The sequence below is a fragment of the Pleurodeles waltl genome, chromosome 4_1 (genome assembly GCF_031143425.1).
Source record: "Pleurodeles waltl isolate 20211129_DDA chromosome 4_1, aPleWal1.hap1.20221129, whole genome shotgun sequence".
In the NCBI taxonomy this organism is placed as follows: Eukaryota; Metazoa; Chordata; class Amphibia; order Caudata; family Salamandridae; genus Pleurodeles; species Pleurodeles waltl.
Window position 1 is genome coordinate 608515205 of NC_090442.1, and position 27468 is coordinate 608542672.

The following is a 27468-nucleotide window of genomic DNA, read 5'->3' on the forward strand; positions in this document are numbered from 1 at the left end:
GTTTCATCAGCCGATTTTCATCAGGCTGTTTTTTTCATTTTAGACTTTCATCAAAATGACAGAGTAACAGAAGACAGAATTTTAAACTTTCTCTTAATCCAGTCCAAAAGTATTGGCATTGCCAACAGGTCTAATTGAAAGTGCCTTTTTCATGACTGGTTAGTTTACGTACTAAACAACTCATCATACATCCACTCTGCCATTCTTCTCTACACTCATTTATCCATTCATCCACTCACTGACTCATTCTTGCATTCACTCCCTCACCCATCCACAATAAAATACACACATGCAACTCAATAGGCTTATTCAAGCTAAATGTGATATTAAAAGTACTTCTACTATACATGATGAAATGTCCCAAGGCAAGCGATGAAAGAGCAAAGCTTACAGTAAGTGCTCTCCATTACTAAGATACTATTATCAGCAATAAGTCTCACAAACTCTACAATCAGTTAAATGTCAGCTTAAAAAACGTTTAATGAATGTAGTCATTTCGTCGGAAACAGCAACTTGGCAGATTCTGAAACTAGAGACATTTGCCATAAAATTCAAAATGTTAATTTGGGATAAAAAATAAAATTATATTTTTAATGGGTAACAAAATATTTTTGCCTCAAAACAAAGGATTTTCATTCTTCATGTTTTTGTAACATGTTCTTACTATTTGAACATGTAAAATACGAAATGAATCAAATGAATAGCAATCTCTAGGCATAGCACAGTGCACCACATGCAATTTAGGACAATATAGCCTTGCGGACCGGAGTACAGACAGGCGAATGGCAGGTCTACCTGGGACCAAGTCCGTAAGAGTCTGGCTTCCGGTTCATCATGAAGGCTGCACGGAGGTCACAGTCCTTGTACACTGGGCTAAGCTGTCATCCCCGCATTGGAGTACCTGGGTATTCTCAGGCTTACCTCTTAGTTCTTGCTACTGACACCATACCTTGGAGAGTTTCTGGGGGAGCCTTATACCCTGTAAATCATTTCTTCAGCACGCATGCACCAGTCTGTTTTGAGCTCAACGGTCCACTCCTGGGATCGCCTTACAGTCAATTTTTGCTCATATTAATGCTATATTGCAAAATAACAAGGCATATCGCAAAAGTGTTTGCTCATTCCATATTCCCCAAACCACCAGCGGTGGGGTGAGACCCAGCGAAACCCTTATTATTCTTGAGAATAATTGCCCTACCTTGGACCAGAATGGTCCAATCAGTGAACCTTCCCATAAAGTGTGGACCAGGGTGGCTGGCAGACCTGCAAGCACTTGTCGTAATCTATCCTCCTTATTCTGGAAAGCCTCATTCAGGAGAAGTAATCCCTGTGCAGTAGCATCAGTTTGAGTTGGAAGCACGCTCTAAATTCAACCTCCCTATGGTACCTGCAAGTCTGCCTCCACTTGCCATGTATGTCGAAGGGACTCCAATGGGCCTTGGATGTTGGTAATCGAAGTTCTATATATTTGGGATGTGGCATGCATGTGGAGTGGCACTGCCAGTATTCTGTATTCCAAGGGAGATTTGTCCTCCATAGAGTTGAGGAGGCGCCCTTACTTGGCCATCACATGTTTAAGTTAAATATAGGGGAAGCCTATTGCATCTGTTAACTCAAATTGTTGTTGTAGTTCTTTGAATGTCAATAGGGCCTTGAAGGCCCCATACAGCTCGTATTTTAGATATACCCAGGAGGTCCCATTTTTTAAAGCCCCTCAGACCAACCATCCAGCATCATGTCAGAGTCCCACATAGAGGTTTCTAGGTGAGTTTACCCTGCCAACCTAGTGCCCGATTGGCCTTCCTACACATTTTCATAGCTGTAGCCACCACGGTCGGATCTGGCCTAGCCCCTCTCCACTGAGGTTCCCTGAGGTCCCCTCTTGAGGTCATGGCCCTCCTATGTGCCTGAAGTGAAGGTTGCTGCATGTCAGCAAATCCCCAATTGTTCACAACTAGGAGTTGAGAGGCCCAGTAGTAGAGTTGCAGGTGTGGTAAAACTGTTGACCTTTTGGAAAAAGAAGTTTGAAATCTCATTAGGTGCATTCTGCAACCTATAAAGAATTTGGGTTGGGAGATCAATTATAGAGTGCAGTCCTGTCCAGTATAGACAGGAGGAGTTACCTCCAGTGATCAACATCCGCCTTGTAGTCCTCCAAGCTTCTAACCAGATCTTTGCGCATATAGGCTGTGCAGTCCTTAGTAAAATAAACCCCTACGTTTTTTAAACCTTCTGCAGGCCACTGTAGATGACCTTACCAGGTCACCGGGGGCCCCAAGGAGTGTGTGGAAATGCTACTGATTTATAGCAGGTTAATCAGACCTCTGCATTTTCCTCAAATATGTTAAGCATTTTCAGTTGCACCTTTTTAATAGCCGGGACACTGAGAGTTTATGGATATGTCACATAAAGAAGTAAATCGTCAGCATACAGGAAGATAATGTCTTTCTGATCTGCTTCCTAGTTAATACCCTGAAGTTGGGCATCACAGTATACCCAGTTAGCCATGGACGCCACCACCAGAGTGTACAACAGAGGGAAAAGGGAGCAGCCCTGCCTAATTCCACCACCCAGGCCAAACTACCTTGAAACCATGCCATTCCCCCATACTCCTGCCATTGGGGCTGCGCATAACAGTTTATTGCAAGCCCTGAATTTTGCACCAATCCTTATTTTCCCCAAGACTGCTAAGAAGTAGGGCCACTGCAATGAGGCAACTGCCTTCACAGCATTGAGAATGAGCAGCACTGCTAGCTCCTGAATAGCATCTGCCCGCACCAGGATCTCATAAAGGCATCTAAGTCTATGTTTGGTCAACATTTATGAGCTTGGTATAGGCAATTAGCCAGTACTTTGGCCATTTTCTTGGCCTCAACATTTAATAGTAATATGGGTCAATATGAGGAACAGTTCTCTGGTGGCTTGCCTTTTTCATGGATAAAGGTAATGTTAGCCATTCAAAGGTCTCTGGTTAGGGCTTCCTACCTCTTGGCTGCATAGAACTTCCTTGTCAGTGATTCTTGAACGTCCAGCAAAGGCATTTAAAGGATACCTCAGACAGCCTAGTGGGCCCCGGTGTCCTCCATGAATGCATTTGTTTCGTGGCCTCTTGGATCACCTTCCCTTTTATTTTGAAAATATAAGGGAATGGGGATAGGGAGATTTTTTACAAATGCTTCCACTTCCTGACAGGACAGGCACAACTTGGACTGGTAAAGACCTTTGGCCCTCCTCTCTGTGTGCAAGCCAGGACACTAATTTGCAAGCCTTGTTGCCTATCTCATAAGGATTGCGCTGTTTTGCACAGAAGAGCATTTTTGCTTCCTCCTCCTCTGTGAGTCTGTATTGTATTTGCAGGAGCTCAATCTGGTAAGACAGGTCTCATCTAGGGTTCTGTATACAGTCTGCTTCAAACTGGCCCAATCATTGTTCCAGCTCCTGCACCATCATTTCCTTCTCCCAAAGTTTATTAGCTTTAATGGCTACAGGTTGTACCCTGATGACCACCTTGCATGCTTCCTAGATGGTGGCTTCCAAAGCCACCAACCTGGAATTCTCCATAAAGTAGTGCTCTTTGGCTTGCTATAGTTGGGTTCTAGTGTCCAATCCCCTAATGTCCAGATGCCAGTCTCCACTCTGTCCTCCCCCAGGCACTCATGGAGTGTAGTGTGGTCATAAGTTGGGAGTGATCCGATATTCCATGTGGCAGAAAGTGTGTGCTCCCCATTTGACATCAGAGTGAAAAAATATTCAAGTCTTGAGAGTGAGCCCTATTGGTTGCTACATAGGAGTATTCCCGCACACAGACATGGGCGTTCCTCCACAGATCCAAAAGCCCAAAAGTGCTTACAAAGTGGTGCAGTCTCCTATCACCTCATTCTGGGAGCCCCATGAGCCTGTCCATGTTGTTGTGCATTTTCAAGTTCATATCCCATCCATGGTCATGAGGCCTTTGGGAGCTTGTGTCCTCCATGACCCCATGCGTTCCAACTTGGCTAATTGTAAGCCTGGTGAAAAGTACAAGGACACTGCCACTATTTTCCCCCCTGCAGTTCCTCTGGATTGTCGTGTAGAAGCCCTCCTGATCAGTCCAGAGCCTGTTGACCGACAATGGAAGAAATCTATGCACTAGAGCACCCACCCCTCATGTACCAGAAGTGAACCCGAAGTGGACCAGGACCCTAACCCCACCTATAAATCTGCAGTTATTGCCCTCTACGTGTCTGTAACAAGATCAAGTCTGGATCATGTCTAGAAACAAATCTGACCCTCTCTCCAGTTTATGTTCCAAACCATTAACCGGTTCTGTGCCGAGGACGTAGTGGTTACGTCATGCGGCACAGCGTTGCTGTGCCGAGGACGTAACCATTACGTCCTCGGCACACAGCCCAGAGGGAGCGCTCTCTGTGTGCTTCCCCCCACTCTCCCAAAGGCAGGGATGGAAGGGGAAGCCCTTCCCCTTCCACCCTGACCCCCCCACCCCCGTGACATCAGCGCGCGAGCGAGCGCTGTTTGTCACAGAGCCTCCCCCATCGCATCGGAAGAGAAATGCTTTGCATTTCTCTTCCTATCATGTGGGGGAGGCCGAGAGAGGCTTCAAAGGGAAGGAAATGTATTTCCTTCCCTTTGAAGTCTCTCTCTGCGTTTTGGCAGCCGGATTGAAAGCAATCCGGCTGTCAAAACGCCCACTAGACACCAGGAATTTTTTTTTTTAAATGAAACTGGCATAAGGGAGCGACCCCTTGGGCAAGGGTCGCACCCAGGGGGGGCATTTTTTTTTAAGGCCTTTTCTGCCCCCCTTGGGGGCAGAAACCTCTAGGCACCAGGGATAAAAAAAAAATTGTTTTGTATTGTGTTTTAGGTGTGGGGAGCGACTCCTTAGGCAAGGGTCGCTCCCATAGGGGGCAAATTATATTTAGGCCATTTCTGCCCCCCTTGGGGGCAGATTGCCCTATTTTTATGTGGCCAATCTGCCCCCAAGGGGGGCAGAAACCACTAGACACCAGGGAGTTTTTTTTTTTGTTCGTGAATTTCACGTAAGGGGAGCGACCCCTTAGGCAAGGGTCGTTCCCCTGAGGGGCAAATTTATTTTAGGCCATTTCTGCCCCCCAGGGGGGCTGATCAGCCTATTTTAATTAGGCCGATCTGCCCCCAAGGGGGGCAGAAACCAGTAGGCACCGGGAATTTTTGTTGTTGTTGTTGTTTTACTGATGGGGAGCGACCCCTTACGCAAGGTTCGCTCCCCTGGAGGGACAAATTGTATTTAGGCCATTTCTGCCCGCTTTGGGGGCAGATCGGCCGATTTTAGGTCAATCTGCCCCCAAGGGGGCAGAAACCACTAGGCACCAGGTATCTTTTTTTTTGCGCCGTCACGCAAGGGGAGTGACCTTGTAGGCAAGGGTCGCTCCCTGGGGAATGTGGGGGGGGGGCAAATTTATTTTAGGCCATTTGATCGGCCTATTTGTATTAGGCCGATCAGCACCCAGGGGGCGCAGAAACCTCTAGGCGCCAGGGCAAATTTTGTTTTTTTGTTTTTTTAGAGATGGGGAGCGACCCCTTAGGCAAGGGTCGCTCCCCTGGAGGGGCAAATTGTATTTAGACCATTTCTGCCCCCCTTGGGGGCAGATCGGCCGATTTTAGGTCAATCTGTCCCCAAGGGGGGCAGAAACCACTAGGCACCAGGGATCTTTGTTTTAGCGCCGTCACGCAAGGGGAGCGACCTTGTAGGCAAGGGTCGCTCCCCGAGGGGGTGTGGGGGGGAAATTTATTTTAGGCCATTTCTTCCCCCCTTGGGGGCAGATCGGCCTATTGTTATTAGGCGATCTGCCCCCGGGGGGGAGAAACCTCTAGGCGCCAGGGCTAAATTTTTCTAGTGTTTTTTTTTGTTTGTTAGTTTTTTTAGAGATGGGGAGCGACCCCTTAGGCAGGGGTCGCTCCCCTGGAGGGGCAAATTGTATTTAGACCATTTCTGCCCCCCTTGGTGGCAAATCGGCTGATTTTAGGTGAATCTGCTAGGCACGGGTCGCTCCCGGGGCGGGGGTGGGGGGGTACATTTATTTTAGGCAATTTCTGCCCCCCCCTGGGGACGGCAGAGCTAGAGGCCAAAATCCACAGGTAGGCACTGTTTTCTGTGAAAAAATGTGATGTGTCCATGTTGTGTTTTGGGCTGTGTTTTGGGCCATTTCCTTTTGTGGGCGCTAGGCCTACCCACACAAGTGAGGTACCATTTTTATCGGGAGACTTGGGGGAACGCTGCGTGAAAGGAAATTTGTGGCTCCTCTCAGATTCCAGAACTTTCTGTCACCGAAATGTGAGGAAAATTAGTTTTTTTTGCCACATTTTGAGGTTTGCAAAGGATTCTGGGTAACAGAACCTGGTCAGAGCCCCACAAGTCACGCCATCTTGGATTCCCCTAGGTCTCTAGTTTTGAAAAATGCACAGGTTTGGTAGGTTTCCCTAGGTGCCGGCTGAGCTAGAGGCCAAAATCCACAGGTAGGCACTTTGCAAAAAACACCTCTGTTTTCTGTCAAAAAATGGGATGTGTCCACGTTGTGTTTTGGTGCATTTCCTGTTGCGGGCGCTTGGCCTACCCACACAAGTAAGGTATCATTTTTATCGGGAGACTTGGGGGAACATAGAGTAGCAAAACAAGTGTTATTGCCCCTTGTCTTTCTCTACATTTTTCCTTCCAAATATAAGAGTGTGTAAAAAAGACGTCTATTTGAGAAATGCCCTGTAGTTCATGGGCACCCCGGAATTCGGAGATGTGCAAATAACCACTGCTCCTCAACACCTTATCTTGTGCCCATTTTGGAAATACAAAGGTTTTCTTGATAGCTATTTTTTACTCTTTATATTTCAGCAAATGAATTGCTGTATACCCAGTATAGAATGAAAACCCAAGGCAGGGTGCAGGTCATTTATTGGCTCTGGGTACCTAGAGTTCTTGATGAACCTACAAGCCCTATATATCCCCGCAACCAGAAGAGTCCAGCAGACGTAACGGTATATTGCTTTAAAAAATCAGACATTGCAGGAAAAAGTTACTGAGTAAAACGTAGAGAACAATTTCAGATGTTATTTTCTGTAGGAAACCCTTGTAGGATGTACACAAATTACCCCTTGCTTAATTCAGAATTTTGTCTACTTTTCAGAAATGTTTCGGTTTCTGGGATCCAGCATCGGTTTCATGCCCATTTCTGTCACTGACTGGAAGGAGGCTGAAAGCAAAAAAAATCGTAAAAATGGGGTATGTCCCAGTAAAATGGCAAAATTGTGTTGAAAAATTGGGTTTTCTGATTCAAGTATGCCTGTTCCTGAACGCTGGGAAGCTGGTGATTTTAGCACCGCAAACCTTTTGTTGATGCCATTTTCAGGGGAAAAACCACAAGCCTTCTTCTGCAGCCCCTTTTTCCCATTTCTTTGAAAAAAACTAAATTTTCACTGTATTTTGGCTAATTTCTTGGCCTCCTTCTGGGGAACCCACAAAGTCTGGGTACCTCTAGAATCCCTAGGATGTTGGAAAAAAAGGACGCAAATTTGGCGTGGGTAGCTTATGTGAACAAAATGTTATGAGGGCCTAAGCGCAAACTGCCCCAAATAGCCAAAAAAAGGCTCGGCACAGGAGGGGGAAAAGGCCTGGCAGCGAAGGGGTTAATGCTACATGTTAGAATCCTATGACCCCGTCTGTGCTGCCCTGCTAGCTTGGTAAAAGAGAAGACATGTGCAGAAACGCCGTTCACTGATCTTCCCCATAAAAATCTTGTACACAAGTGTGCCTGGATATGCCAAAAGTCCCCCATCAGCCTAACTCTTCTGATCTCCCTCCCTACTGCCTTATGCTTTAGATTTAGAACTCCCTCCTCTCCAAAGCTCAAGACATCTGTTATTGACCCTAAACAGACATATCAGCTCGAAGGCACCAGATATGGCCGTCTCTCGCCTCCAGGTCGCCTTGGCAGTTTAAGAAACAGTTCATTGTGGTCGACCAATCCTGGTTCACTGGTCCCATGGTATCCGTGGTTCATCCTTGTCCCCTTCTTCCTGGCACAGTTGAGCCCCTTTTTTTCGGGATGGCGTTGGGGCACCCAGGTCTGAGTGCACTGTCACAGTTTCTTATTTTCTGCTGGACTCCATTCTTCCAACCATTTCCAGACTTACTCCGTGGTGTGAAACACCATGATTTGCCTTCTGACAGAATTCTCAATTTTCCTAGGAATAGCATCATGTATTGAACATTCAGTGTCTGCAGTTTTGTTCTTGCCCTAACCAAGAATCGCCATTTTGCCTGCACCTCCTGTGTGTAGTGTGGAAACAGCAGGACTGTGCTATATTCATAGTTTAGTAGGTTGTATCGGCGTGCAAATCTGAATATGGTTGCAGTCCATGTTAGAAAGGATTCTGGCGATCACTGGAGGCCATGCCTCCAGGCCTGGGGGGTGCTTCGGGCACCCTGCATACCCTTTTGATCATAAAGTGGTGAGAGAAGTCTGGGAATGGACCACAATTTTGATAACCCCTTTGATGAATTGCTTTAATAGAAGCTTCTACTTCACACTCGGACCACTCTGTAGGACCGATAACTGACTATATTCTAAACAAGGCAATCTGCACCCCTGTAGATCTTCCACAATGTCGGATTGACTAATTAATTGTGGCTGACTATATACATCCTGATTAAAGGGATGTAAACTGCTCTGCAATACCATGGGGGCTGGTGCGGAGAACTCCATCATTAAGTTTAATGGTATGAATAACACACCTGGACCTTTTGTCAGAGATCAGAAGAGCTAATATTCGACAAACATTTTCACCATACTGGAGCACTTTATTTTTATGATAACTGGCGGCCACCTTTTCCCTAAACCTCCACTGTAAAAGACATCGGCTTTCAAGTAATTCAAGTTATAGAGCTTGCTCCCCTAGATCTCTAGCTAGAATTTCTTGGGCATGCTGAAGCTCTAATTCCCTTATTCTCTGATGTAGCTGATTCACTCCCTCCTGCATTGCCCCATTTTTATTGAGAATAAACTGCAGCGCAATACCATGAATTTGCACTTTCATAGCATCACAGATAACCTGCATCGGGGCCATTCCAGTATTTAACCTTATAAAATCCCTAAGTAGCCTAGACAAATAATTTTGATAATCAGAATTAGAAAGAATCTGGAGAGGGAAGGTGAAATGGTGACTTTCCCTTCTGCCAGTGGTTACCCAAAGTGAAAGAAATATTGGGTTATGGTCTGAGATAATCTTAGGACAGACGTTCATTTTGGTGCCCTGGGCTAGCTGTGTCCCAGCAAAGATCAAATCAATCCTTGAACATGGTTTGTGAGAGGAGGATTAAAAAATATACCCTGGCATAGAGGGATTAGGGCCCTTCATACATCAGTAAGCCCATGTAATTGGGCAACTTCTAAAATGGATGCCCTTGTTTTAGCCATATGAAGGTGAGCAAAGCGATTAGTAGAATCTATCCCATAATCCATTACGCAATAGAAATCAACCATCAATATTAAATCCCCCGCCAAGTCTAGCAGTTCTAAACAGAGCAGATCGAACATCAAAATTTAGACCATAACCGGTACAGATGACATATTTTGAACCATACAATAAAAACTGAGCAATCATCCATCCCCCTTGAATCAGCTGCAGTTTTGAGTATCTTGACCATCCTGGTTGACATTGTGCCCACCCCGAGTAGAAGCCGACTGTGAGGTACTAATAAGAGTATTGTAGCCAAGGTGTTTCAATAGTGAGCGGTCCTTTTAGCCACATGGGTCTCAGTTAGACAAAGTAATTGTGTTTTATAAAAAATTATCTCTTCTCGAACTAATTGTTGCTTGATAGGACGATTAAGGCCAGCAACATCCCAACACATAATTTTCAATCCATCCTTTGCAATGGACCATAAATGCTCAGTGTAACCATTCCATAATTGCATCCCAAGTAGGATAGCTAGTTTCCCCTTCCAGTAGCACCTTGTGACCATTCTGACTCACTTTACCCCTGTAGCCCCCCCACCCCAAGCAGAATGCCAATCGGCCAACAAATATTGAGCGGCACACCCAGCCACACCTCATGAAAACTCTTCCCCCCATATCCATGGAAGGGAATACTCCCACCTCAAATCTGTCAGCTGCAGTGTCATCGCAGTGAGGTCCCTGCGCTGGGACCCCTGCCTACTTCCAAACCCTCACACCCATGACAAAAGTCAGACAAACGTTGGGCAGTTAGCAGGGCCTAGACACTTATAATAATACAGCCAACATCATTTCAAATCAAGTAGGCAGAGATGATCCCTGCCATTGACCAAGAACCTGTACTGCATCTGACTCATTGTACCAAAACTGTGTTCGACCACTCTAAGTAATCTTAAATTCGGCTGGTTCCTAAAGAAAAACCTATGTCCCAACAGATTTCAAAGGATCAATCACTTTGCGCAACTTCCACAGTGAGGTTGCAAAGATCTGATGGTAGGAATTAAGACATTCAACCACCAGTAACAGGCGCAGTGGGACAAGCTTTAAGGGCGATCTCCTGCCTCAATAGGAAATTGCCCACAAATATCAGAATCAGGCGAAGATGTATTTGATTAGCATCTGTATGGTTCTGGGTTATCAGGAGATGATGTGTATGCTGGATTAGAGGGTCCATATCCCAGTCTGCCAGGTCCAGGAACTCTCTTCCAAACAACCTGACAATAAACTGCTGTGGATCGCCTACTTGCTTTCCTTCTGGTATCCCAAAAACCCTCAAGTCATTACAGTGCTTGTGATTCTTCAGGTCTTCAACCTTGGATTGGACCAGCACCAGGCGGTTCTCATGCTTCCTGATAGTCTTAACTGTAGCTGTCCCTACTTTCTCGGGCCCTGCAACCTGCTGCTGGAGCTCGACCACTTCTATGGTGAGTGCTGTGACCTTCCCAGTCACCTCTGCCAGAGAGTGCTGCAGTGTCTGATTATCCGTTCTGACTTGGGCATATTGTTGCAGCACGTCTGAACCTGCATGAACTTTGTAATTGTAGATAATGAGGGCTCCGGTGTTGCCTCCAACACAGAGGTATTAGCTGATGCCACAGGTATAAAGTGCCCGGAAGTGATACTGTCAGAAGAGTTGAGAACATCTCCCTGAGTCAGACTCCTATCATGACTAAGTGGAGTACTGGAGTGCCATATCACTGCGGGAGGGACGGATTGAAGATCTTACCCACTTGGGGGTTGACACATCAGGCATACAGCAATTGGCTGTGGAGTCAAGGCCTTTACTCCCCCTTTAGAGGTGACTCAGTTCTGCCGGGAGCTTCCTTTAGAGATGCTTTTAGTCTGGGAGGGAGCCGGGTTACCATTCCAAGTGCTTCCTTAAAGACCAGTGCCTTTCTTTGTATTGCCTCGACCTTTCTGAGCCAGCTGTTTGCCTCAAGGAATATAGAGGAGGGACCGGGAGATTATTGGTCCTGTGTACGGCCTCCCAATATAAACATTAGAAGACAAAAGAGTACACTGTTCCAACCAAAAGAGATAACCAGAGCGAACCAAATTTTGCAGGAGCGAGAACCCTCATGCATCACACTGGATGACTGGCTTCATCATTGGGAAAGCTCCTTGTCAGGCTGGTGCTGCAATGCCTAACGGGCTCCCCAAAGGGGGTGCTCTTAACCGAGTTGCTCAGATAGTAGCAGATGAAAAACAAATCGTTTCAATCGGGTGCCCAATTGTAAGTAACCAAGCAAAGGTGGAGAGAATAGAACGTTAAAATTGGTTCACCATCAGCGAATATCAGTCATAATTTAATCAGTCTTAATGTGATGGGGACCAAGGTTAAAAACAAAAAAAGGAGTAACAGGTGATTAATAATGTTCACCTACTCTCACTGAAAAAAGAGGATAAAACCAACTATGGTACCTCACTATAACAGGTCTACATGTTTCGCGTCTATGTGATCCAGCCGGATCCAATGACGCTTCCTCAGGACCAATGAAACATTTTCTCCAAAATCTAAACTCAAGTAATCCTCAATGTGTGAAGAAAAAGCAGTCACTTACTTAGTTCTACTTGTTAAGTCAAAAAGGTCGCCCTAAGTAAATGAAAACAAAGTAACCATGATTAATGAACATGAATAAAAATGCAGTCCAGAAATTGGTGCACGTGTGAAAATGAAGTGATTAAAGTGAAACACTCATGTAAAAAGTATGGTGAACAACATAAGCTTACCATCCCCAGTATCAGGATAGAGCTCAAAAAGGATCGCATGTCAGGAAAAGGAACCAATATTCTGAAAATTAGTAATCGTGAGAAATAAAAAATAAAAAGATTATGACATAATGAGTTATGATGATACTCAGCTCACAGTCCATCATATCTAATAGTTCTAGACATGGAAACAGTTATTATTTCTGACATGGCGCAGCCACAAACAGAAAAAAACGGCAAAATACATATCACCGTATGGCATTTGTGGAAAATATCTCACCACTGGCACCTAAAACCAATCAAGTAGTTAAAATGTCCCTTATAATGAAACGATGGGTAGGAACCAATATGGCAATAAAAACCAGGACGTGTATTTGCTAGCAAGGTAAGGAAACGTCAATGTAATGCACATGTGGAAGCTAGTGCATGCAATTCAAAACGAATGCGCGCTTGAAAATATCGAGATTAAAGGACAGAATTTAAAATCCGCAGAGTCAGTAGCGCGTATAAAGGCTCTTCACTAGATGCAGCACAGGGTTTCTGTACACCACCCTCAGCTATATTAGCATTTAGTGTATCACAGACAATAATGAGATCACTGCCTCCAGTAACAAGGGCAACTGAGGGAGCTGCTATACTGCAGTGCCTTCTGAGATGATACATTAGAGAGGGGCACAGCTACATAGGAGACCCCTCCTACTCCGTCTCATTGACCATATACTCAGTACACTCAGTCTCGATCGCATTTGCCCCCTCAGTGGCCTCCTCACCATTGGCAATGGGTTCAGGCACCAAGCCCTGTATCTGCTCCCCCCTGGCAACTTGCAGGAAAAAGTAAACAGAGGGAACAGCACGGGCCTCAGTCACAGCTACAGAGTTACTTTTGCTGCAGAGTAGTAGAATCGGCTGCAATATTGTTGGTAAACATCATTGACGGTGAGGGAGCCACCAGAACAGGTGAATCCATCTCCCGACTTTGAAATGAGTCCATTAATATTTCAACACTCAGTGATTCTCTGCCCATATCTGAACCATCCTCTATGCCAGTCTAGAACAAGCTGGCCGCAGTGTCTGGTTTCAAAAGCTTGGTAATCGGACGGCCGACCCCCTTCTCCACTGCAGGCCGCCTCTCCTGAAGCTGTTGCTGCCACTGAATGGGCCCTGTCCTCCGCATGGCGCACTCGACCAGGACGGAGCCATTTTGCAGACAGGATTTGCAGGACCATAAGCAGCTGTTAGATGCTGAAAACACCACAGGTACGAGGCGGCCAAGTGACCTCCAGACACGCAATTTCCATATCAGAGTTCACACCTGTATTGATGGGCCGCTAAAATGCTGAAATCATTGAGCAGCGGGGCAGCAGGATGCCAGGGAGAGAATGCTCACAGCCGCAGCGTAAATCCGCCATCTTCCCTTCCCCTAATCTTCAAAGGATGTCCAAAGCGATGCTCCAACCTTAGCACATTTCCGAAGGACCTAACAAGGGGCTCATCGACTCCTCAACTCCATTCTCTCAGTTGGTAGAATCATTTCTGTACAGTTCATTCTCACTGTACTCTAAAGCAGGTGCAAGATTTGTACTGCTCTTTGTTATGTTTTGGTAATGGAAACTACAATAATATTTGTATAAAAAAATAAAAGGCAGGTATGCATTGCAAAATGTAGCTGTCAATAGGGAAACAGCCTTACTGTAGAGTCAGGCTGTTTTTACCAATAGCATTGACAACAGCGCTATGTCTGAGGAGCACAGATTCTGGCAAAATTGTTCAAACCAGCCCCATGCTGTAGGAAGCCTCAAGCCTGATAAGAACATGAGGGCAAAGCTGGATAACGGCAGCTCATCTGGCCTTGAAAACATCCCATGGCCTGCAGCCTAGTGGGGAAATGTCTGAATAGCCAGCCCAGCTATTATTAGCTTAGTTTGGATGTGACTAGTGCTGTTACTGTTTGAAATGGAAATATTAAAAAACACAAGTATTGGCAATGCCAAAGAAGTATTGACAATGCCAACAGGTCTGGCTTATAATTGAAGTGCTTTTTACATCACTGATTAGTTTATGTACTAAATAACTCATCATACATCCACTCTGCTATTCTTCTTTACACTCGTTTATCAATTCATCCACTCACTGACTCACTCTCGCATTCACTCCCTCACCCATCCACAACAAAATACACACATGCACACTCAACAAGCTTATGCAAGCTAAATGTGTCTATATGGTCAAAACGTTTTGTAATAAGCAGACTAGTCAGTTGGCATCTGACAAAACCTTTGCCATTCGGCCTATAGCCTTTATCATTGGCTTGTCACCATATCAAGCCTAGAATACACAGCATAAGCTTTTTCATAAGGCTCCCATCAGAAATTTATCAAATAAAAAATATATACAACATTGCAACTGACAAAACAGTTTACACCCTATCCTAAGTGCAAACTAAGTGCAAACCTCTGACCCCCAAGGTTTGTCAGAAGAGCTAACCAATATCAAATAGCTTTGTCTACTGAGGTAATCTGTGGGATTCCATGTATCAAAATACCTGCCTACTGGCTTTAAATTGGCCTAATAGTAATCCTTCTTTAAAAGTTAATTGTTTAACATATATTTTGCACAAGTAATAAGTCAGCCATATTGCCTTTATTGTAACCTTTGTTCTCTGGCTTACTGTATTGGCAATAGGATTTCTCACAAGGCACCTAGTAGGAATGCAGTAATAAAATAACAAATGTGTACACAAATACATTTGAAAAAAGAATACAGAACGTTAATAAGGAATATTAGTGTTGTAAAGTGCACTTTTTGGATGGTCACCTCCCACTACTTGCTGTTTGATGCTGTCGTTTTTGATCTGAAAGTTCATTGAGGTCTAATAATCAGATCCCAGTGCTTATTCCCTTAAATTGTAACTATGATTGGTAATCCTAATTGGCAAGGACTTTACCATCCCTGTAAGGCCCTTGTAAATGGTTCCAGTGGTACCCAGGGCAGGGATGGTAAAGGGGACACCAGGGCTGCAGCACTGATTGTGCCACCCTGAATGACCAAAGTAAAAGCAAAGCCTGCAGGGCAGCCATGTCAGCCTGCACAAGCAGCTCGCTTGTTTGACTGTGTCCACACCAGTTGCAGGCAGAGCCACCTTGCTGCCCATAACACGTCAGCCACCCCTAATGTAGGCCTTCTATAGCTCGGGAGACAGAGTGCATTGTGTTATGAGTGTGGACAAATATGTGCAAACATATATGGCCCTGTGGTAGCATTTAAAACGTAAAACTAGTACAAGTGACCAGCAGTCCATAGAATAACATGGGCTGCTCCCCATGCAAACCCCAGATGTCCAGCTCCATTGCGGCCCAACTGAATTCCCTCATGTTTGGTGTCAAACACCGTGCTTTTTAACCCTGAACATGATTATCATGCCCGGGTTTACCTATCATGCACCCACGAGACATCCTTAGAGGATGCCCGCCGAGTTTTGAGCTTTCCCCTGCCTTGGTGGGCTTTCCCGAGTCATTCCTGTCAAGAAGGAAGTCTGAACACATGCTGCGGAGTGTGTGCCACTCCCAGCGTTCAGGACAAAGGTCTGTACAGGAAGGGTGTCACTCCTCTGCCCTGCCAGGATGATTAGTGATTAGAACAATCACGGCGGTGAGATTCCAATGCTACAGTGCTACTGCTGGACAAAGACATTTGTCCACCGCTCGAGGGCAAAGCCTCCCCCTTCCCCAGGCACCTTCTGAGGTGGGCAGGTGGGAAAATGAGCTAGTCAGGAGATTGACATTCCATTAAGGCTGACCACACCCCCAGGGTGGGCTAGCTGGAGTGTACCGTGGCAGATGGCCTGTGCCACCTTGAAAAGGTTTAAGAATAGTGGGTGCTGTGTAGAGTAGTGACTGGATGTAGTCACCTCAGAGGCAGCTTAGTTGCAGGAAGTGAAGCCCATTGGCCACTGGTCCTCACACCCCTTAACACCGCAAAATCTAGGACTTAAGGGGCACCCCAGGCACCAGAACCTCCGATCCGCTGTGAAAAAAGAAGAGATGCGACTCCTCAACAAGGCAGAACTACACAAAGAAGAGGCACATTATCTTCACCTGTGGCAGCCTCTCTGGACACCGCAGAACTTTGACTCTCCCCAGACCAGAGACTGGTTCCAAAACCCATCTGCAGCCAGAGCCCTTCACCAGAACTCCCTAGGTCTAGAGGGACTAGTCCCCTGATGACTGTAGGACCAGACTGAACTTTCACGACAACCAAAGAACTGACCACTGGGCCCCAAAGCATGGCCGCCCAAAAGCAACAGGTCAGACGCCTTCAGAGAACTGCAGACCAGACCGTCAGTGAGGCTCAGCTTTCTGCATCGTTCTCCTGGTTCTTTGGAAGAAGATTCACCAAACCAATGTGCTTGCCCGCACCAAAGCTTGTTGGTGGTCAGCCCGACTATTATCTGCTATACTCAATGCTCCAGGCCCAAGGAACCATTTCCTCCATAAAACAACCCATCTCAGTGGCTCAGGTTTCCAGTCTTTGCATCTCCTTTCAGCCTACGTTGGCACGCCTAGTAAAGCCAGCATCTGTGGATCCCATTCAGTACTATGGACAGCCAGGAGCACCTCTGTTCCCAAGTCATCTGAGTGTTGCCGAGCTGCTCTGCCTGGTGAGTCCTGATTCGAGGCCAACTCCCAATTTAAGAACCACAAGGCTACAATGAACTCGACCTGCTAAGGTGCCCAACCCAAAACCGCGACTCCCTCTCAGCACCAAGGGCAGCCAGCACCACTCTGCATCCTGGACTCTCGAACCAAGTAAAATTGTACTGACTGTTGTTCCTTGGACTGTGGGCCCACAAGACCTTAATCCCAGGTGGGATCAACGGAACTCACCCCACAGGTGACCGATTGCATACTGTATTTTCTCCCATTGACCACAATGATAGAATTTGATAGCTCTGCAAAGTACTGATTTATTTAATGATCTAAAATTGATCACTCCAGTTATCTGCAATGTACCAACTTAATTTTGGTGCCTAAGCTAATATATAAATCAGCTTTATTTTTAAAAATTGATGTCAGATATCTTTGGAGTCCTGTCAATTACTTATCATCCAAGTTGGTGTTGTGAAATGCTTTGCACATAATACTCTAATTTGCTTGACTGATCTTTGCCACTCTACCAGGACTGAGCTAAGGTTTACTGGTTTGAATCAGGGGTCCACTTTTGGGTATTGCGTTAGTATTACATGGTAAGACACCTCTAGTCATAACACATAATACTGCTACCTTGCGGAAATGAGAGTACAATTCTTCTATTCTAAGGGGTTTTTCAGATGGGGAACCATCAATAAAACCTTGGCATAATTGAGTAATTTGTGAGATTTGGGAATGACATAGCTCTCTGTAGGGTTTAAGATGGTGTAGTACCAATCCACCATCAAAAGCCTATCAGCTTTAAAATGTAGCTTTTACAGAAAATCACTCCAGCTGATAATCTTGGTTGTAAAATGTAATAAAATCAGTCTTGGTTGTTGGTTTCTCACCATACCCAACTCAGGCTACTGTACAGAGTACAAGCTTCACACAGGCAAAAAGTGCAATACAAGCACACTTTTGCAGTGGAAGCATGCATCTTCTGCCCAATCAAAACTTGCACAGATAGACATGTTGGGCCCCCCACTCTCAGTACTGCTTCATGAAGCTCTCTTTCTTGTGAAAATATATTTCTGGTGACAGCTGTGAAGTCAAGCCATACCTGGTAAGTACAGGTACTCACTTTTCCAGAATACCTGTTTGCAACTGAGAAGTGGCACTACTCTCTGAATAGAAGTATTGCACTCTTGCTGAGAAGGGAAGAAACTCTCCCTTTTAAATTAAATAAGTGCAGATGCTCAGTATTTGACAGTACCTACCCATTGAAATCAATGTACAACCCTTTTATCGGTAAGCAAGAGAAGGAAAAATCCTCCACAAGTGATTTTAGCTACTTTACCAGTTTGAGAAACTAGTGTTAGGCAAGGTCCAGATTTGTCTCTACATTTTTTACCATCAGCATCAGAGCAGGGGCAATGCCATATATTTTGGCTGCGCTCACTCACTCACTCACTCATGCACACACTCACTCATGGACAACCTTACTCACTCACTGACTCATTCACAAATAAATGGAATGCACTGGATAGTTTAAAAAGCGTGTAACTCTATGGAATTCCCTGCAGCCTACAACAGTAGCTCACCTCATTTATATTTATAGATGATAACGAAATATGGGAGCATATAGAATTGGGAAGTGACAGAATCACTGGGTTACATGTGTGGAAATATGAAATTAACTTCCCTGTAGAGGTGGCTGATGTGTGAATATTGGTTTGCTGATATGTGTTACTAATCTGCCTCTGCTGATATTAATATTGTGTTATTACTGATATTAATATTGTATCATTATGCTTAAAGTTAGCAGCATTTTGTAGCTATAATAACATATATTTTCTCTTTAGTTTTGATCCAAACCCAGTGAAGAAATATACATTCTGGACAATAGTAATCGGTGCGTGTTTTCAGTGGACCGGCATTTATGGAGTAAACCAGTCTCAAGTTCAGAGATACAACGCCTGTAAATCCATTCGCCATGCAAAAGTGTAAGTTGGACACATATTGTGGATAAGGAGCATATAATTTTACTAAAGCAACATAACATAATCATGTTTTGGGGGGAATTTTTATTTTACCCACTCCTAATCTATCTATCTATCTATCTATCTATCTATCTATCTATCTATCTATCTATCTATCTATCTATCTATCTATCTATCTATCTATCTATCTATCTATCTATCTATCTATCTATCTATCTATCTATCTATCTAAATTCACTAAAAAACAAAGGTCACAGGGATATTATAGTTGGGTTCAGATTTTAAACACACAAAGCCAAATACATTTGGCAGTTATAGTTCTGTTGCAGTGAGATTGTCACTGATTTCATAGAAGATGTTATGATTGATGTAATATGTGGCAGTGCATGGCAAGGGCACGATTTATCGTTACTTTAGGACACAAGTTATAATTACTTGGTATAACTAAGGCTATAACTGCTGAATTTCTATGGTTGCAACCTAGTTTTGCGATCTGTCAGACGGCCACCTTCCTAGGGCACTAATGAAAACTAATGCAGGGGGGCTGCTTGCCCCCCCCCTGCAGCCCAGGGGACTGCCACCTCCCCGGGGCACTAGTGAAAACTAACGCGGGCTCCAGCCGTTCGCAGCCCTAGGGACTGTCAACTCCACGGGGCACCGAAGTAAAACCAATGCGGGGGCCGCCCTGGGGACTGCCACGGGGCATTAATGAAAAGTAATGTGAGGGCACCTGCCACCTCACAGCCCCAGGGACCACCACCACCTTCCCAGGGTAAATTTAAGTTTAAAAAGAGATGGGTGGTCCATTTCAGACCCTCAGGACCACCACCTGGTTGGAGGGGAGCTATGTGGCCCCCTTCGAGTAGCCAATTAAAGCCCTTGGCAACCGCCACCTCACAGGGCCAGTTCCTGCTATGTTCCGAGGTGCCCACCCTTGGGGCATAGCTATTTGCTGTGACTTGGTGGGAGCAGACAGCAAGTCACAGCAAACACAGCAAACACTCCCCTCAAATAAAGTGAGAGCTGTCAAACAAGTGAAGGTTTCCTCTGTTTCCCTGTCTGCAGAGATGCGGCTGCACACATGCGCTGCACACAGCCAAAGGCCGTACACAGTGCACAGTTGGGTGGTTATAGGGGTTGGCTGCAGGCTCTGCAGCCACCCACCGCCGCGCACGGCCAAAAGCCCTCCACTGTGGTGGTTGGATAAGTGTATAGTAATAAAACATTTTTTACATTAAAAACAGTAGACATTCACTGAAAAAAACAACGGTTACAGAGATGTTATAGTTAGGAAATAGAATTTTAAAAAACATAGAAATGTACCTAAAAAACCAAAGGCTACAGAAACATTATAGTTAGGCTCACATTTTACACGTGCAAACCATAGAAATTCATCAGTTATAGTTCGAGTTATCTCAAGTACCTATAACTCGTGCCCTAAGGTAACTATAACTAGTGCCCCCGCCATGCACAGTGTTTTTGGAAAAAAGTTTACTGCAAATATTACATTGATATTATCAATGATGTTATAAAAGATGTCACAAGTGCCATAATTTGTGTGGTAATTAGCAGTGCATGGTGAGGATGCAAGTTATAGTTACCTTAGGGCATGAGTTATGGTTACTTGCAGATCCGTCTGGGGTAACATTTAAAGGAACTGAAATATCAAGTGAGTAAGCTAAACATGTTAAGTCTCTTGCATGTGTTGTGCAGAACTATAAAGCATAGCCAAATTTGTGAGTAAATCAATGGTATTTTTAATAACCTTTAATTTAGTCCCCCTTGTCATATCTGAAAGGAAACTTAAGATGACTGTAATGGGCTTAGCCTGATAACAGCCTGCCAAATTTCATGCAGATTCATTCATTAAACAGCAGCAAAGTTACTAGCACATAAAAACCTTGTTGCACCCCTTTTAACTTCCCCTAATAGGTCTACATGAAAATTCCCATACCCACAAAAGACTTATCATGCAACATGTCTGCCAAATGTCACTTAAATGTGTAAAATAATGTCATAATTATTATAACTTGTGGACCCATGCGCGTCCTTCCACGTGGTCAGCAGAAAAGGACCAACGTCCAAGACACAAGCCAAGAGTATGCAGTGCTTTTGCAAGGGTTTGTTGATCCGGGAGGGGTGAGCATGCTGGAAGCCTGGAGGCCAGTCTGGGGTTTAAAAATTTCTGAGGCAAAATCAGGGACCTTTTACATTTTTGTCATCAGCGGTCACTTTGGGGCCTCCACCTCAGTTAGTATGCCCCTCTGCAACCTTATTGCTCCATAGGTGCCCCGAATCTCTTAACAGCAGCTGTCACACGTTTCCTGAAGTACAACTGCCAATGAGAGAGATTCAGGTCTGCACATCTGGCTTTGGGGTTACAACTCATATTGCTGATGGGTGCAAAGCTTCCTTGTCCAATCAGATTTGAACATGTTTTTAAATTTTGGGCATGCGGAGGCCCCTGAATCATAGTTCTCTGACCTCTACAGACTAACAATCCAGATATCTCTATAACTTAATCATTTCAAGCCCAACCCAATTTTTGAAATGATAATGTTTTGAAAATTATCAAATAGATTTACACCAAACAAAGCAATGGCATTTCTTTGGGTAAAGTTATACCTTTTTTCCAAGATTGGTGCAATTCTGTTTAGTGTTTTTTTAACTGAAGAGCAAAAAAACCCTATGGAAATTAGGAATGGAAATGTCAATGATTTGACCCCCCTGTTTTTTGGCCCTAACAGCATGATGGATCTGCATGAAATGTGCCATGAAGAATCTGACCCAGATTAACGTTTTTATTCAAAAGTTTCAAGCAGATTCGTCCAATAGCACCAAAGTAATTAAAAGACAGAAAATGTATTTTCAATAAAAACTCTGTCCTAATCATAAATACACACTGGTCATCACTAGTGTGTAATATTTATATGGATAATTTATATCTTTTTTAGAACAATACTTTGAACTAAGGGCTACAGATGCTATTACATACCTTTGGACACTTGATAGAGTGGGCAGGTATTAAATCACTTAGCAGAATCTTTTTTTATTCGACTAATAACGCTATGAATGGAAAGCTGACCATGCCATATTGAAGTATAATTATTTACAACAAAGGAAGAAGTAAGAGCAATAGTAGAAAGCATACACCAGGAGATGCAGATTGCAGCTCTGTCACATCCAAGTTGGGCACAGGGGGATAAGGCAATGAGGGCTAAATTAATTGTTGATGGGGCGTATTTCAGAATTATTGCCATTCTGATTGTTAATGAACCAAAGGACTCTCTTGAGATAGAAGAGAAAGCATTTTTCAAATGTGTGACGTTGTTTGTGTTATTTCTTATCTTTGGTGTCATGCGATCTTCATGAAATGACGAACTTGCTTTTGTGGTATGATGGGACAGCATTGTTCTTTTGTGTCATCTAGAGCATAGTATTTTGCTATCAGTGCCACTTCTGTAGTCCCTGGCGCAAAATAACTCAAGTTGAATTCTCTGACAATTAGTCATCTGCTCATGTGTAAGATTCCCTACTTTTTCTTTGTCTGCATTCCTATATTTTGACCTGGAGTGTGGCCTAGTGCCTGCGACTCAGACTTCGGACATGGCAATCTCCGTATTGAAGAAAACAAGTTACATTCTAATGTAGTCCTGATAATGCAAGTCTACTGTGACATAGAGTCAAAACACTAGACTAACAGTGAAAGTGTGTAATGTTAATAACTATCATGATGTAAGGTGCCTGTAGAAGTACACTCTGCCTACAACTGTTTTGAGACAATCAGCTGCCTCACGCACACTTTGGGGGCTAATGGTATGCCATTGCACATCTGCAGTGAATTAGTATGTGTTAGATCTGACATCCTTAGGGTGGTCTTCCCCAGACTTTTTGTCTTTACTTCCTGTTTTGTTGCTGTATCTCTTGTTGGCCTTAGGGCTCTGACCACATTAACACTGCTAACTACTGCTAATGTGTATGTACATCTCCCCCAGACATGGTAACATCAATGTAACCACAATTGGCATATATTTAATTGACCTGTAAAGTGATATACCAGATACCCAGGGCATGTAAATTAATTACTAATGGGCTTACATCACTGATTGTGCCACCCACTGAAGTAGCTCTGTAAACATGTCTCAGGCCTGCCACTTCAGAGCCTATGTATGCAGTCTCACTGTTACACGAACTTGGCATCTAAAATCTCTACCCAAGCCCAGAATTCCCCCTTTTTTCTATACAAGTCACTACTAAGGTAGGCCATAGGTAGCCCATAGGGCAGGGTGCTATGTAAGCAAAAGACAGGACACTTTCAAGTTTTTCATGTCCTAGTAATGAAAGACTCCCATATTTGTTTTTCATTACTGTGAGGCCTGCCTCTCTCATAGGCCAGCATCAGGAATTCCTTATATTACCTTTAAGCTGTAATTCCCGATCTGAAAGGAGTAGCTGCATCATGTTTAGTACCATTAGAATGGTAGTAATAAATCCTCTTTACTGGTAAAGTCAGATTTATTATTACTATTTTAGAAATGGCCCTTTTAGAAAGTGGGCATTTATCTGCACTCACTGCTCTGTGTGCTCACAGCATATCTCCAATACAAGCATGCATTCCCTCCAGACACCCACAACACAGGATATTCAACTAAATCTGCATACTGATTGGTCTTTCTGGGGAGGAGGTTGGGAAGGGCTCACACTTACACCTTACAGGGTAGTGACTGGAGTCCACACAAAGGGGCTGATTACCTCCCACTGATAGCCTGGAGCAGAGGCTGACCTAAAAGGGGGGATCTGTGAACTTCATAAGAACTCTTTATAGTCATCCCCCGGATCAAAGACACTTTCTGGTATAAGTACTGGGTCAATGACCCACTCAAATCAGTACACTTCTGGACTTCTGGAAAAACTGCTGGAGTAAAGATTGCTGAGTACCAGGATTTCCACTCTGCCACGATTGACTGCTCCCAGGAACTGCTGCCCTGCTTTGCTGTGCCCCTCTGCTACCTGCTGATCTCTGCCCAGTAACCCAAGACATGTTCACGAAACCAAGAGTGACTCCGAGTGACTTTTGCTTCCCCTCACCGCTTATTACTTCAATCACTCAGAGAGGTCTTGCCTGACTTCACCGCTCGCTACTTCAATTATGGCTTTGCCAAACTCTGCCACTTGCAACTTTGTTTGACTGCTGCCGCTCTGCGGAAACTTTGCCACTCACTACTTCAATCACGCCAAGCGGCTTTTCCAAACTCTGCTGCTTGCAACTTTGTTCGACAGGACAGGCTCTGCTGAACCTTTGCCACTCGCTCCTTCAATCACCCTGAGCTGCCTTGCCAAACTCTATCACTTGCGAGCTTTACCAAACTCTGGCGCTTGCATCCTGGATCACCCAAAGCGGCCTTCCTAGACCCGGCAGCCGCACTGTTTTCACGTGGTCCCCATCTGCTTCCCTGGTGACCTCTCCCAGAACTACTCATCTGCTCCCCGAGAGGAGCGCAACAAAGACATCAACGAGGAATCAATGTGTCCTCGTGCTGAGGAGTCCCCGGCACCATCTCTTTGACCTCATCATTAGTTATCAACCCTGTTTTACTTTGATTCTGCAAGGCAAATATTTAACCATTTATAAACTGGATCTGTATCATTCTAATCTTAAGTTACCCAGATAAACAAGCTTTATTTTTCTACATATATGTGGAGTCTTTTTGTGGTGTACCTCCTGTGATTATCGTGTGTGTGATGCTCAGGCTAATTTATGTTCTACAATTGACTTGCCCTGACTAAGACTGTGGCCCCTATTTGGACAGGGTGCATATCTCTGCCAAATAGAGACACAATTTCTAACAGTAAGCATCCGAGTTATGGGTGATTGACGGTTTCATACATTTGCATCTTCTAACATTTTTAAAGAATTTTAGTCCCTCAGGCAGACTTAAGGCCTGATTGAGATCTTGGTGGATGAGTTACACCGTCACAACGGTGAAGGATATTCTGAAATATAAATCCTATTATATCCTTTGCGATTTATATTTCGGCAGACGGAATATCCATCACTGTTGTGACAGAGTAACTCGTCCGGCTAGATCTCAATCAGGCCTTTAGACTAAATGTTTGGATTTTGATTCAGCAAAGCTGTTGACCTTCAATAATTGATATATGCTTTCTTTCTTCTAAGGTCATTGTATATAAATCTGCTGGGTCTTTGGCTGATTCTTGCATGTGCAATATTATGTGGACTTTGCCTCTATTCACTCTACAGAGACTGTGATCCTTGGACTGCTAAGCTTGTATCAGCTCCAGACCAGGTGTGGTTCTATGCATGTTCCTTGGTTGTATGTAATATTGTATGAAGGAATTTAACAGTCACTCAATTAAGGAATTTAATGTATTTTTAATGTGTTGATTACATGATCTAAGACCATTGTTCACATTGCAATACAGACTTTTGTGCCATTTGAAATGGTGGACGAAGGTGAGCAAGGTACTTAATTTCTATACTGAAATCATGAGAACTAGCTGCCAGCTTAGACTGGTTGGTGTGACATTTACATAAGGTATTGACTTCTGTATTTAATTTTCAATTAACAAAGAAGGTTCTCTTGAGACCTCTCCTTATCTAAATATTATTTACAAACACAGTTTGCTGTTGTGCCCAGTTCACAAAACTTCAATGTACACACTGAAGCACAAAACAGCAAACCTGAAAGAAATAATTTGTTTGCCCTGCAATACATTCAGTAAGGAATTATCTTTGGAATGCTAAAAGGAGAATTGCATGTCCCTACCTCCCAGATTATATCTGCAAAGCTGTGTACCAGAGGCTGCACAAACCAATACCACATGGCAACATCAATAGACATTGTACGTATGTAATGAACATTGCTGAGATATCATCTATCTATCTGCTATCTATCAATCATAGGTCAACAAATAATACCCATGGAGTCCTGATATAACCTTAGGGTGGGTGGGTGATGAGGATTCCATAAATGTTGGAAAAAAAGCCTATGGGGCTACACTGTCAAGTGCACTTTTTTTTGTAACTAGGCTCAACAAGGAGGCATTAATGTTAACTTGTGCTGTTGGTTAAATTTATTGTAATATATTTGCCCTATATTTCTTTTGGAAGCCCTCTACAATGTGCACTTTTTTATTTGCGTAGGCCATATACGTTGTTATTCATTCGCAATAGATGCATCTATTTTTATTTTTGTGCAATAATGTGCATTACTTTTATCATCTGTTTTGATAGTATGCTTCTAGTTCATATATTCATGTATTCACTTGAATAGGTGCTAAGGCAAAGAAAAAATAGTTTTAGGCTTTAACATGAGTGTGCAAAAGAATTGTGATCTTATTTTTCTTACCTCATATCATAATCAGGATCTAATGTACCTGCACTAAAACTGGCTTCTAATAAATCCTTCAAGATAGGTTGAGAGAAACGCGTAGGAAAAGGATGTACCAGGTAAAGTACACAGAACACAATGAAAACAAGACAGATAGCCTGAACCCACTGCAAGGAACCAAGGGCCAGATGTAGGTAGCCTTTTGCGCCTCGCAAATGGCGAAAAACGCCGAAAAACGCCGTTTGCGAGGCGCAAAAGGCCTTACGCGATGCAGAAACACATTTTGCGAGTCGGCACCGACTCACAAAATGTGTTTCAGACTCGCAAATAGGAAGGGGTGTTCCCTTCCTATTTGCGACCGCATCACGATATAGAGTTGAGTTGTGACCGCGAAAGCGGTCGCAAATCAACTCGCAGTTACCATCCACTTCAAGTGGATGGTAACTCATTCGCAAACAGGAAGGGGTCCCCATGGAACCCCTTCCCCTTTGTGAATGCTCACAAAAATATTTTTTCAGAGCAGGCAGTGGTCCTATGGACCACTGCCTGCTCTGAAAAAAAACGAAACAAAAAGGTTTCGGTATTTTTTCTATTTGCAGCTCGTTTTCCTTTAAGGAAAACAGGCTGCAAAGAGAAAAAAAAAACTGCTTTATTAAAAAGCAGTCACGGACATGGTGGTCTGCTGTCTCCAGCAGGCCACCATCCCCGTCAGTGCCTAGACTCGCTATGGGGTCGCAAACTGCGACCCACCTCATAAATATTTATGAGGTGGGTCTTTGCGACCCCATAGCGAGTCGCAGAAGGTGTCTGAGACACCTTTCTGCATCGCGAATTGCGAGTTGCAATTTGCGAGTCGCTCTGACGCGCAAATTGCAAGTCGCAATTTGTCACGTACCTACATCTGGCCCCAAAAGCTTTTATCACATCTAAAAAGACTTCGGCGGCTTCAGTTCTAACTGTAACTCACGATTTGGCCCAAATAGAGTAGGGCAAACATTATTTGTTTCATTTTTTATTTTTCCATTTTTGTATAGCCAAATAGGTGCCAGAGTGCTTTGCATAATAAAAATTATCACAAGAACATAAGCACTTTTGTTTTGTTAAAATACATTTTTGCAAGGATAAATTTCAAGTTAAATTCAAGCGCAATCATTTTCTTCAGTGCAGTGTATATGTGGATTGCAAAGCACAACCAGGACAAGGTCAGCCTGATCTGGTACTACAATCCATGATAGTGATGGAAGGATCATATTCAACTGAATTTTAACTAAAATGTTACGGTTTGATTTACAAAGGT

General features: G+C 44.0%; 1 protein-coding gene across 1 annotated transcript in view; it reads left to right on the top strand.

Annotated features, from left to right (window-relative positions):
• LOC138287178 (sodium-coupled monocarboxylate transporter 1-like) overlaps positions 1-27468 on the top strand; it is a 316179-nt gene that overhangs the window by 150514 nt on the left and 138197 nt on the right. Inside the window, 2 exon segments of the mRNA XM_069227537.1 lie at positions 18682-18822; positions 24998-25127. Of these exon segments, the coding sequence (XP_069083638.1) occupies positions 18682-18822; positions 24998-25127 (271 nt within the window).